Below are 12,946 nucleotides of genomic sequence, written 5' to 3'. Positions count from 1 at the left end.
ACTATTTACCGGAGCCCTTGGGAGGTTTGCGTTTCAATTTCCTGTGTGTTATTTCCAGGTTGTTTAATTGATGAATGATCCATAGTGTGAAAATCTCTTCCTGTTGCAAGCACCATCACCAATTCCCTTTTAAACATTTCTAAAAATATGTATATGGTTTACTTCTTGCAGGAATTATAGGCAGCGACTACATCAACGCCAACTACATTGATGGCTACCGGAAGCAGAATGCTTACATAGCTACCCAGGGTGCTCTGCCCGAGACGTTTGGAGACTTCTGGCGCATGGTTTGGGAACAGCGCTCAGCCACTATCGTAATGATGACAAAACTGGAGGAGAAATCACGGGTGAGAACATCACGGAGCATGGTGTAGCTGTAAAGGGTTTAGGATAACGACTACATCCTCACCCCCACCCCAAAAGGATTATTGGAGCATTATAAGCAGCTGCCATGATCTCCACTTGCCATTTCCAGCTTGTCGTTAAAAGATGTTTGGAAAATATATTAAACATCTCCATGCAGGCAAAGGGGGCCATTCTCTGTTTTACATTAAGGTACTGAAGGGCTGGCTTGATGGTGTGTGCCATTAGTGCGACTGGACCTGACCCAGCTTCTAATCTATAATGCCGGTACTTAGAGGTCCCATGCTCTTCCCCCAGCCCAACTTCTATCATCAGACTTTAAATGTTGTTCAATTATCCACCACAACATTTAAACGATGATTACCAGAGTTAGGCTGGGGGAGAGCGTGGGGCCTCTTTAAGGCTGCAACCAGGCAGGGAGCGCTCTCGCTCGTGCGCGGTGATGTCACGCGCTCTGCTTGCCCATGCTTTTCCTGGCCAGCTAGTTGCGCGGGGGGGGGGGCGCGGTCATGATGTCACGGAGCTGGTTCGCCCTCATTGGGCCCTCAAGTGACGCGCCAGCGAGTGGCATATTTAAATTTGCTTGCTTTGACAAGCAGCTAGGCGCCGTGCAGGCGCTCGCTCACGCTGGCCACACGCATTGCAACAATGTGTTTCATCGCTGTCAACTCGAGCGCGCTTGCCAGCTCAGCGTCACCTTGGGCGAGGCCTAAGTGCCAGCATCTCCTGCTTCCACATGGAGTCATGTGACGACGCAACGTCACGTGATGCTAGGGTGCATGCACACGTCGCATGACATCACATGACATCATCACGACCCTGTACGGGGTTAGCGGCCCCGCGCACAAACTGTTAAAAGAGCCATTAACATTTTTAAAAGCTTATTTCATCGTGGTGAAAAGGATCTGTCTTACTAATAGGAGTTTGTGTTCTGGGAAACGAGTTAAAGCAGCAATCCAGCCTACACTTTTATTTTTTCCCATGTTTATTTTTATTTCTTATTTTTTACTATTGGATAATTCTTTAAATGTCCACGAAGTTGTCGATCATCTAATTTAGTAGCATACCAGCTATGTCCCCAAGGCCCATATTTACTAAGCATTGCTCTGTTCTCAAACTCCTAGCACCAAAGACCCTACAGCTCATTCACTTAAATAGGCATTAAGGTGTCTTATGGCAGAACATTAGTAAATCAGTCTAAATCCGTACTTCCATGTGATGGTAACCAGAAGTCTTTTGCTCTTCCCAACTTCACTCAGTTGCCTCTTTATTTGTAGATAAAGTGTGACCAGTACTGGCCGAGTCGGGGAGCGGAGACCTACGGGATGATTCAAGTTACTCTACTGGACACTATTGAACTGGCCACTTTCTGCGTGCGAACTTTTTCCCTGCATAAGGTAACCTACTGAAATGGGTTTTTTTTAACCCCAAAAAGCAATAGTTCTTAATTGGCAATTGTATGGCTGTGCATGGTGATGCAGAAGTGTGAGTCCCTGTCCATTCCTACAGAACGGGTCCAGTGAGAAGAGAGAGGTCCGTCAGTTCCAGTTCACAGCCTGGCCTGACCACGGAGTTCCTGAGTATCCAACCCCATTCCTGGCATTCCTTAGAAGAGTAAAAACCTGCAACCCCCCTGATGCTGGGCCAATTGTAGTACACTGCAGGTACAAAACCAACGGGGAGGAAGGGGTCATCACTGGTTTTTTTTATGCTGCTTGGACAACCTGAGACATGTGCATGGAAAGTATGCATCATGAGAAATAAGGGCCATTACTAAAGGATGGGATAGTAAGTCGGACAATCTGCTTGTTATGTCATCGTTGGTACAGAGCCTGCCCCCCGAAAGTTATAGTTGCAAACACAAGAAAAATGTGCCAAATAACGTGGGTGTAGTATATACAACCCCTACAGCCGGGATTTGCAGACCTTTCCATAGCATGGAACACTTGAGCGTTAATAATCTTTTGGAGGATGACCATGCTCACACGTAGTGTAGCTCTGTCTATCAATATCTGTATGTGGACATATATAATGTAGATTGAAAAAAAGACGGTACTTGTTTTTAAAACTGAGACTTCAAAAGCAATGGAAAATGCAGGCAGAGCCTGCAGAGATCACAGTTTGAGCATTGCTGGCTTACAAGCTATGTTCTAGTTACTGTACATATAATGGGGTAGGTCTTCACATTAAGGAAATATCCCATCTCCCGTGCACCCCTCTGTTCTACCACAGACCTGCACAGTTACATCTTACTCCCTCCTTTTTCTCCAGTGCCGGCGTCGGGCGTACCGGGTGCTTCATTGTCATCGATGCCATGCTGGAGAGGATAAAGCATGAGAAGACGGTGGATATTTACGGGCATGTTACCCTGATGCGGTCACAGCGGAATTACATGGTGCAGACTGAGGATCAGTACAGCTTCATCCATGATGCCTTGCTAGAGGCTGTGGCCTGTGGGAACACAGAGGTGCCAGCCCGGAACTTGTACACATACATCCAGAAGCTTGCTCAGATCGAGGTGGGAGAGCACGTCACTGGCATGGAGCTGGAGTTCAAGGTGAGAACGGCATGAAAGCTTATTCAGGGCTCCATGGCATCGCAACAAGGCACTCTGTGATTGTAGATATTTACCGATCTGTTACACAATGCACACCACCACCAGCAGAGGTAGTTACACTTGGACTTGTCAGTCTTTTTATCCTGGCTGAAGTACAGCTTCAGCTGCTAGCACGCGTTTCTCATCTCTGTAATCATTGGAAACCATTTAGAGTAACTGATCTCCTCTGCAATCATTGCATAAATGGAAAAAGGTAAAAATGTGCTTCTCATTATTTGCTTCATCATAGAGCTATTATTCCTAGGGTGCCAGCATGTCACGCAGACCGAAATGAAGCAGCTAGTTCATAGTGCGGTACATAGTTATTTGAAGCATCAAAGTCTTCTACAAATAGGGTTGCCTGGTGGCGTCTCCAAAAATACCGGACACAGTGGTGAAAGGTACGACGTGCTCGAGACACGCACACGTTCACACAAACCTCTCATCGCTCCATGCTGTTTCCTCCTCTCCTTGGCCCCATCCCCAGGCTCCTGACAACTCCTCCCGATTGGCTGCATTACCCAGCAGCAGGCAATCGGGATGTAGGAAGCTGCCCAGCCCCCTAGCAATAGCCCTGCTCAGGGAAATCCTGCGGCCCCCCAAGCCAGTCAGGTCACTATTCCAGAGAGGTAATACCGTAATGTACAGTATTACTTCAAATTTTTTACTTTATAGAGTGTCTAAATACAGGGTAGTCCGGTTCAATACTGGACACCTATCTACAAAAAGGGTTCTTTTTCTCATATGGATTACACCTTTTTGGTACTAAGCAAACATGAATCCTTTGTCATTTGTGCCATGTTACAGGAAAACTGTATCAAATGTGGGGAAAAGGGGAAAAGAGGGTGGATACCCGCCGCTCAGCCGCTGGATGACGAGAGGGAGACTAGAAGTGGTGCTATCTGGGATAGAAAGTGTACAGAGAAACAAAAGAGGCAAGAATCCCTATTGTTGCACTCACTGTGGGTAGGACTCAAAAATAATAACATTTTATTAGTAATTAGGAAAAACACAAACTAATTAAAACCTGATAATAGCGCATGTTTGCAACAGCTAATCCTGGTGTACTGTATGAAAAACCTCTGTTATACCATAATATTGAACACTGAGATATATTCAGGATAAGATCATAATTCAATAGGTGATCTAGGTATTTAAGGCCAAATATTATATGGTATTGGTCCCAGTACACCAGGATTAGCTGTTGCAAACATGCGCTATTATCAGGTTTTAATTAGTTTGTGTTTTTCCTAATTACTAATAAAATGTTATTATTTTTGAGTCCTACCCACAGTGAGTGCATCAATAGGGATTCTTGCCCCTTTGTTCTCTGTTACAGGAAAAAACATGGGTTAAGATGTGAAAGAAACGCACGAGAAAAAGGGCGGAATATAGTAGGAAGCGGTTGTTTCGTGGGGGTGGGGAGGAAATACAATTTTGGCTCAAATGGGTCAGTGCCCCAACCTGCTCTACAATGATAATTATCCGCACACAGAAGAGAAGAGAATCAGGGTCCATAGTGAAGCAGAGGGCATGTGAAAGAGCAGGAGGGGGAGAGCGAATTCCCAGGCCTGCTGACATTTACATTGCAGCCTAAACTTCAAGGCCTGACAGGCAGTGGGTCCTGTGAAATGGAAAGGATTGTTTTGTGTGTTTCCGCATTACAGAAGTAATTACATCTCAGACAGCGAGACTGCGACGTGGGCTCCTCAGGGAGAAGCCCAGCTGCTGCTGTTATTCCAGAACATACCCGCCACTTTCAGAGTCCCAAATTCAATTTCAAACCTTTTCTTTCTGTGCTTTTTTTTTTTTTTGTTATATATATAATTTGATTTGAACTTGTAATTCTAAAAGCCACAGTTGCTTGTCTGCCTTGCAAAATGGTCCAAATGCCGAGGCGGCTTGAAGGAAAATACAAAACGGCTTTTGTAACTTCCTGCATGAGTGGAGTCATCCCTGAAACGGAATATTCCAGACAAGGTGGTTACTTCTTAAAACTAGCGGGAGGAGGCTGGGCAGATAATGATCTGCTGTCATGCTGTAATGTGCTCTTTTGGGATCAGTTTAAATCACAAAACCGAAACGTAACATTTATAAGTGGGTATAAACTGTGTGAGCATTTTGTGCCTTTTTCCTTCTGCAGATCTTGTTTGCAGGCAGAACCCAAACGGAATGTTGTGCAGGATAATATGTGAACGCCTGAAGAAGGTGGGAGGGTTGCAAATGCGATAAATCTCTTGTATTTACTTTTCAGCGCCTTGCCAATTCGAAAGCCCACACGTCCAGATTCATCAGCGCCAACCTTCCATGCAACAAGTTCAAGAACCGCCTTGTTAATATCATGCCGTACGAGACGACACGGGTTTGCCTTCAGCCAATCAGAGGAGTGGAAGGGTCAGATTATGTCAACGCCAGCTTCATCGATGGATATAGGTATGAGATGTCATTACTTTCGGCGACGTGCTCTGTGTAAGAATTGCACAGATGGTTGGGCTTCGTTTCCAGGTAACAGATCAGATGTGTGATTTTTCCAGGCAACAAAAAGCCTACATTGCCACACAAGGACCTCTCGCAGAGACCACCGAAGATTTCTGGAGGATGCTTTGGGAAAATAATTCCACCATCGTTGTGATGTTGACAAAACTCAGAGAGATGGGCCGGGTAAGAGAAACTACTTTGAGATTGAGAGTGTATTGGTTATGAAGTATTTATTAGCATGGTCACCCTGAGAGATCAGCAGCAGGGAAATGAAAGAACACAACACTTTTGCAAAATGCCCTCACTGAGTTTTGACACGTTAAAAACCACCAGACTGCACCTCTCGTCTCCAAACGCACCTGATGTGCAGGTCAGCTCCCCAATAAGTGTATGCTCAGCAGTCCACGTCACTAGCGCATCTGTTTAAACTCCCCCACAGGTTGTATAACTATGATCCTTAAGTGATTTAACAATATTCATTTTAAAAGAATCCATAAAAATTATATAGAAAATGTTTCCACATCAATGGGCTACATAGAAAATAATTCCGTATTCAGGTGAGGAGTACGAAGATCTTTTTCCACATGTAGCTTGGTGATACCATTGAACTGTAAGGTCTTGAATGAGCAGTACTGGCCAGCAGAGCGCTCTGCGCGCTATCAGTACTTTGTTGTGGATCCTATGGCTGAATATAACATGCCCCAGTACATCCTACGGGAGTTTAAAGTCACAGACGCCAGGGTAAGTTCAGGTTTGATGAGTAATGAGCGGGGGAGGGGGGAGAAGGAAATATGTGTTTTGTCAAACATCCAACTAACAAAACATGTCATTTACTTTGACAACAGACTGCAAGTGTCTGTTGGATAGTATGGTGGGAGGGCCTGACCTCGCCTGACCTCGCCGCTTGCAGTGCTTACATTATGCTTCTATTTTCATTATCCGGCATTGTCTATAGGCTTTTGTGAAGTTGGTAACCATTCGAGATACAGCTTGGTGCCACCTGTAACTCTCTAATTCAGCGTTTCCCAAATGGTGGGTCGCGACCCGGCACCGGGCCACGGCACCAAAATTGCCGGGTCGCAGCGAGGCTGGTTGCGCGGTGTCTCCCGTCCCCCCTGCTCAATTTAAAAAAAATGGCGGCGATTTCCCCCTGCGGTCCCGCGCGCTTGCACAGGGCAAGCAGGGCCTGCTCCCTTCCTCCCCCCCCCGCTCCCAACGTGGGACGAAGGAGGAAGTACCAGCTCCTCTGCGGCCCGCACGTTACGTGGGACGGAGGGGGAAGTTCAAGCTCCTACTGCGGCCTGCTTCCCCCCGCAGCCAGCTTCCCGAGCTCACCTCTCGTGGCACCCCCTCCCGAGCCCACCTCCCGTCCCCCCAAGCCCACCTCCCGTCCCCCCAAGCCCACCTCCCGTCCCGGGCAGCAGGGGATATCGGGGGCAGCAGGGGAAAGCCTCTGGCGGCAAGGTAAGTCACCCCACCCAGTCACTGCCTCCCACCCAAGTGCCCCTGGCACCCTCCCTCCCACCCAAGTGCCTCTGGCCCCCTCCCTCCCACCCAAGTGCCCCTGGCCCCCTCCCTCCCACCCAAGTGCCCCTGGCCCCCTCCCTCCCTCCCATCCAAGTGCCCCTGGCCCCCTCCCTCCCACCCAAGTGCCCCTGGCCCCCTCCCTCCCTCCCACCCAAGTGCCCCTGGCCCCCTCCCTCCCACCCAAGTGCCCCTGGCCCCCTCCCTCCCTCCCACCCAAGTGCCCCTGGCCCCCGAAGTGCCCCTGGTCCCCTCCCACCCACCCAAGTGCCCCTGGTCCCCTCCCACCCACCCAAGTGCCCCTGGTCCCCTCCCACCCACCCAAGTGCCCCTGGTCCCCTCCCACCCACCCAAGTGCCCCTGGTCCCCTCCCACCCACCCAAGTGCCCCTGGTCCCCTCCCACCCACCCAAGTGCCCCTGGTCCCCTCCCACCCACCCAAGTGCCCCTGGTCCCCTCCCACCCACCCAAGTGCCCCTGGTCCCCTCCCACCCACCCAAGTGCCCCTGGTCCCCTCCCACCCACCCAAGTGCCCCTGGTCCCCTCCCACCCACCCAAGTGCCCCTGGTCCCCTCCCACCCACCCAAGTGCCCCTGGTCCCCTCCCACCCACCCAAGTGCCCCTGGTCCCCTCCCACCCACCCAAGTGCCCCTGGTCCCTTCCCACCCACCCAAGTGCCCCTGGTCCCCTCCCACCCACCCAAGTGCCCCTGGTCCCCTCCCACCCACCCAAGTGCCCCTGGTCCCCTCCCACCCACCCAAGTGCCCCTGGTCCCCTCCCACCCACCCAAGTGCCCCTGGTCCCCTCCCACCCACCCAAGTGCCCCTGGTCCCCTCCCACCCACCCAAGTGCCCCTGGTCCCCTCCCACCCACCCAAGTGCCCCTGGTCCCCTCCCACCCACCCAAGTGCCCCTGGTCCCCTCCCACCCACCCAAGTGCCCCTGGTCCCCTCCCACCCACCCAAGTGCCCCTGGTCCCCTCCCACCCACCCAAGTGCCCCTGGTCCCCTCCCACCCACCCAAGTGCCCCTGGTCCCCTCCCACCCACCCAAGTGCCCCTGGTCCCCTCCCACCCACCCAAGTGCCCCTGGTCCCCTCCCTCCCACCCACCCAAGTGCCCCTGGTCCCCTCCCTCCCACCCACCCAAGTGCCCCTGGTCCCCTCCCTCCCACCCACCCAAGTGCCCCTGGTCCCCTCCCTCCCACCCACCCAAGTGCCCCTGGTCCCCTCCCTCCCACCCACCCAAGTGCCCCTGGTCCCCTCCCTCCCACCCACCCAAGTGCCCCTGGTCCCCTCCCTCCCACCCACCCAAGTGCCCCTGGTCCCCTCCCTCCCACCCACCCAAGTGCCCCTGGTCCCCTCCCTCCCACCCACCCAAGTGCCCCTGGTCCCCTCCCTCCCACCCACCCAAGTGCCCCTGGTCCCCTCCCACCCACCCAAGTGCCCCTGGTCCCCTCCCACCCACCCAAGTGCCCCTGGTCCCCTCCCACCCACCCAAGTGCCCCTGGTCCCCTCCCACCCACCCAAGTGCCCCTGGTCCCCTCCCACCCACCCAAGTGCCCCTGGTCCCCTCCCACCCACCCAAGTGCCCCTGGTCCCCTCCCACCCACCCAAGTGCCCCTGGTCCCCTCCCACCCACCCAAGTGCCCCTGGTCCCCTCCCACCCACCCAAGTGCCCCTGGTCCCCTCCCACCCACCCAAGTGCCCCTGGTCCCCTCCCACCCACCCAAGTGCCCCTGGTCCCCTCCCACCCACCCAAGTGCCCCTGGTCCCTTCCCACCCACCCAAGTGCCCCTGGTCCCCTCCCACCCACCCAAGTGCCCCTGGTCCCCTCCCACCCACCCAAGTGCCCCTGGTCCCCTCCCACCCACCCAAGTGCCCCTGGTCCCCTCCCACCCACCCAAGTGCCCCTGGTCCCCTCCCACCCACCCAAGTGCCCCTGGTCCCCTCCCACCCACCCAAGTGCCCCTGGTCCCCTCCCACCCACCCAAGTGCCCCTGGTCCCCTCCCACCCACCCAAGTGCCCCTGGTCCCCTCCCACCCACCCAAGTGCCCCTGGTCCCCTCCCACCCACCCAAGTGCCCCTGGTCCCCTCCCACCCACCCAAGTGCCCCTGGTCCCCTCCCACCCACCCAAGTGCCCCTGGTCCCCTCCCACCCACCCAAGTGCCCCTGGTCCCCTCCCACCCACCCAAGTGCCCCTGGTCCCCTCCCACCCACCCAAGTGCCCCTGGTCCCCTCCCACCCACCCAAGTGCCCCTGGTCCCCTCCCACCCACCCAAGTGCCCCTGGTCCCCTCCCACCCACCCAAGTGCCCCTGGTCCCTTCCCACCCACCCAAGTGCCCCTGGTCCCCTCCCACCCACCCAAGTGCCCCTGGTCCCCTCCCACCCACCCAAGTGCCCCTGGTCCCCTCCCACCCACCCAAGTGCCCCTGGTCCCCTCCCACCCACCCAAGTGCCCCTGGTCCCCTCCCACCCACCCAAGTGCCCCTGGTCCCCTCCCACCCACCCAAGTGCCCCTGGTCCCCTCCCACCCACCCAAGTGCCCCTGGTCCCCTCCCACCCACCCAAGTGCCCCTGGTCCCCTCCCACCCACCCAAGTGCCCCTGGTCCCCTCCCACCCACCCAAGTGCCCCTGGTCCCCTCCCACCCACCCAAGTGCCCCTGGTCCCCTCCCACCCACCCAAGTGCCCCTGGTCCCCTCCCACCCACCCAAGTGCCCCTGGTCCCCTCCCACCCACCCAAGTGCCCCTGGTCCCCTCCCTCCCACCCACCCAAGTGCCCCTGGTCCCCTCCCTCCCACCCACCCAAGTGCCCCTGGTCCCCTCCCTCCCACCCACCCAAGTGCCCCTGGTCCCCTCCCTCCCACCCACCCAAGTGCCCCTGGTCCCCTCCCTCCCACCCACCCAAGTGCCCCTGGTCCCCTCCCTCCCACCCACCCAAGTGCCCCTGGTCCCCTCCCTCCCACCCACCCAAGTGCCCCTGGTCCCCTCCCTCCCACCCACCCAAGTGCCCCTGGTCCCCTCCCTCCCACCCACCCAAGTGCCCCTGGTCCCCTCCCTCCCACCCACCCAAGTGCCCCTGGTCCCCTCCCTCCCACCCACCCAAGTGCCCCTGGTCCCCTCCCACCCACCCAAGTGCCCCTGGTCCCCTGTCACACACCCACCCAAGTGCCCCTGGTCCCCTCCCTCCCACCCACCCACCCACCCAAGTGCCCCTGGTCCCCTCCCTCCCACCCACCCAAGTGCCCCTGGTCCCCTCCCTCCCACCCACCCAAGTGCCCCTGGTCCCCTCCCACCCACCCAAGTGCCCCTGGCCCCTTCCCTCCCTCCCACCCAAGTGCCTCTGGCCCCTTCCCTCCCTCCCACCCAAGTGCCTCTGGCCCCTTCCCTCCCTCCCACCCAAGTGCCTCTGGCCCCTTCCCTCCCACCCAAGTGCCCCTGGCCCCCTCTCCAGTCACTCACATCCGTCGTTGCCTGTAATTCACTGTTTGTGTCTGTGTGGGTATAGGGGAGAGTGAGTGTGTGTGGGTATAGGGCAGAGCGAGTGTGTGTGTGTGTATCTGTATCAGTGTGTGTGTGTGTGTGTGTGTGTGTGTGTGTATCAGTGTGTGTGTGTGTGTGTCAGTGGCTGCGTGTGTCAGTGTCTGTCAGTGGCTGTGTGTGTCAGTGTCTGTCTGTGTGTGTGTGTGTGTGTGTGTGTGTGTGTGTGTGTGTGTGTGTGTGTGTGTGTGTGTGTGTGTGTGTGTATCAGTGGCTGTGTGTGTGTCTGTGCAGGCCCTATAGGCCAGTATAGGCGATAAAATTTTAGTGGGTCACGAAGGAGAAGTTCAAAAATAACCGGGTCACGGAAAAAAAAGTTTGGGAAACCCTGCTCTAATTGGTTGTGGGTTTGTTCATCTCATTCCTGTGCTATCCATGATACCAAAAAAACCATGCACTGTGTAAAATGAAAGAACACAAGTAACGTCTGTTCCTCTGGCTTCTCATCACCTCTGTACAATAAGATATGATATTCTGCTGAGTAACTAGTGCTAAGCTATGCTAATGTTGATCACTGCCAGTGTGTGACACGGCGGTCCCCTTACTCTCTCACTTTCCTCAGGATGGTCAGTCGCGCACAGTTCGCCAGTTTCAGTTTACTGATTGGCCAGAACAAGGTGTGCCTAAGTCAGGAGAAGGCTTCATTGATTTTATTGGCCAGGTGCACAAGACAAAGGAGCAGTTTGGCCAGGACGGCCCGATCTCTGTTCATTGCAGGTATGAAAAATCAACGTGACCGCTTTCAAATCCGGTTCTGCCTTGTGTATTATAATATAAATAATACAATAAAGTCCCGCACTGCTAGAGGGGAATGCAATAAATGATGAGCTTGGAGTTTGTGCTAAGGCTGTGATTATACTCTGTAACGCTCGTGGTGACACCGTGCGGCGCAAAAAACAACTTGAAACTGAAAACTGCATATACCAAATGCAACTGTCTCCTCGCTTGCTACTGCAAAGTGGGGAGACAGTTGGAGCGTTTACAAAATTTGTTTTCAGGTGGAGACTGCCGCATCACGTGACGCGGCAATCCAATCAAAAAACAGATTAACGCCAGCAGCCGCACGCGCGGTATCATGTGCTTGTGCACGTGTCGCTCTGCGACGTCACACACGCGCGCGCCCCCTGCAGTTCGGCTGTATAATCGCAGCCTTTGGTAGAGTGAGACGTTTATGGTTCTCTTGTGTTCTAGGACAGGGGCGGCCAACTCCAGTCCTCAAGGGCCACCAACAGGTCAGGTTTTAATGCTTCAGCACAGGTGGCTCAATCGTTGACTAAGCTACTGATTGAGCCACCTGCGCTGAAGCAGGGATATTCTTAAAACACGACCTGATGCTGGCCCTTGAGGACTGGAGTTGGCCACCCCTGTTTATAGTATATGGGTCCTGAACCGTTTTCTGGGGGCAGGTTAGAGACATTCACTGGTTACCGGAGGTACCATCCACACAACGCTGCCCTGGGGAGGAATGTGCAGCATCCATAATACTCTGGGATATAAATACTCTGCTGTCTCTTATCACAGTAGTAGACAATGTGCCCTCTCTATCTTACACCCACAACGGGCCTTATTCCTCCCATATTCTCGGCTATATTAACCGTTCAGTGCTTAATGATCCTGCAGCCCATTGATTTTCACTATAGGTAGCTATTAAAAGATTAATGGCAACAACTATAAAACAATATATTTGTGTTTCTATTACATTTAAATGTTTATCATATATCACTCTTCTTTTTTTTTTTTTAATTCAAGTCTAACCTTTTGTCTTGTATCTTTGGTATGAGCGCCGACACAAAGTGTGTGTGTGTGTGTGTGTGTGTGTGTGTGTGTGTGTGTACAGATTTATTTTGAGAAGCATCTGGACGTGTAGCGTTTCGGGCGGCACCGAGTCCTTTGCTGAGTATTATTAATATATTGTGAAGTTCTGTACTTGTGCCCGGATTCCCTTTTTGACGCGCACTCTCGACGCGCTGTGCCGATCCCCCGTGACCCTTTGCCCTCTCCGCTGCAGCGCTGGAGTTGGCAGGACCGGGGTGTTCATCACGCTCAGTATAGTTCTGGAGAGGATGCGTTATGAAGGCGTGGTAGATATTTTCCAGACGGTGAAGATGCTGCGAACACAAAGACCAGCCATGGTGCAGACGGAGGTGAGACGGGCAGCGCAAGGGTTTGAAATCACACAGTTTTAAGAACTTACTAAAAGTCACATTAAAGTACTTAAACACCAGATTATAAATGGGGAAATGCAGCACATCTAAGTTAGCCAACGTTGTCACACAAGCATTAAGAAATAAATAAACACACAACTTTAGCTATAAACCTTTCAAAACGGCAATCCGCACAGCTCAATTTTTTATAAGCAATTTTCCACTTGGTAAGACAAGTTGCCTGGGGGACACAAAATGGCCGTGGGGTCCGGCTTTCTCCGTCGCTCTCTAGAAAGTTGCG

At 53.6% G+C, this 12,946-nt stretch overlaps 1 protein-coding gene across 8 annotated transcripts in view; it reads left to right on the top strand.

Moving 5' to 3' along the window:
• Window positions 1–12,946, top strand: part of PTPRS (protein tyrosine phosphatase receptor type S) — a 170,790-nt gene that overhangs the window by 154,014 nt on the left and 3,830 nt on the right. For 7 of the 8 annotated variants that reach the window (XM_075611398.1, XM_075611401.1, XM_075611400.1 and 4 more), the window contains 6 exons: window positions 172–347; window positions 1,641–1,760; window positions 1,873–2,027; window positions 2,635–2,920; window positions 5,214–5,392; window positions 5,494–5,677. In XM_075611398.1, coding sequence (XP_075467513.1) covers window positions 172–347; window positions 1,641–1,760; window positions 1,873–2,027; window positions 2,635–2,920; window positions 5,214–5,392; window positions 5,494–5,662 — 1,085 coding nt within the window. In that variant the 3' untranslated portion in view covers window positions 5,663–5,677. Of the gene's footprint in view, window positions 1–171; window positions 348–1,640; window positions 1,761–1,872; window positions 2,028–2,634; window positions 2,921–5,213; window positions 5,393–5,493; window positions 5,678–6,052; window positions 6,179–11,063; window positions 11,219–12,509; window positions 12,646–12,946 lie in introns of those variants that run through there. The other variant, XM_075611406.1, reaches the window with a different exon arrangement.

Source organism: Ascaphus truei, chromosome 8, assembly GCF_040206685.1.
Source record: "Ascaphus truei isolate aAscTru1 chromosome 8, aAscTru1.hap1, whole genome shotgun sequence".
NCBI lineage: Eukaryota > Metazoa > Chordata > Amphibia > Anura > Ascaphidae > Ascaphus > Ascaphus truei.
The sequence above is the reverse complement of the archived record's forward strand: the minus strand, read 5'-3'. Positions and strand labels throughout refer to the sequence as shown.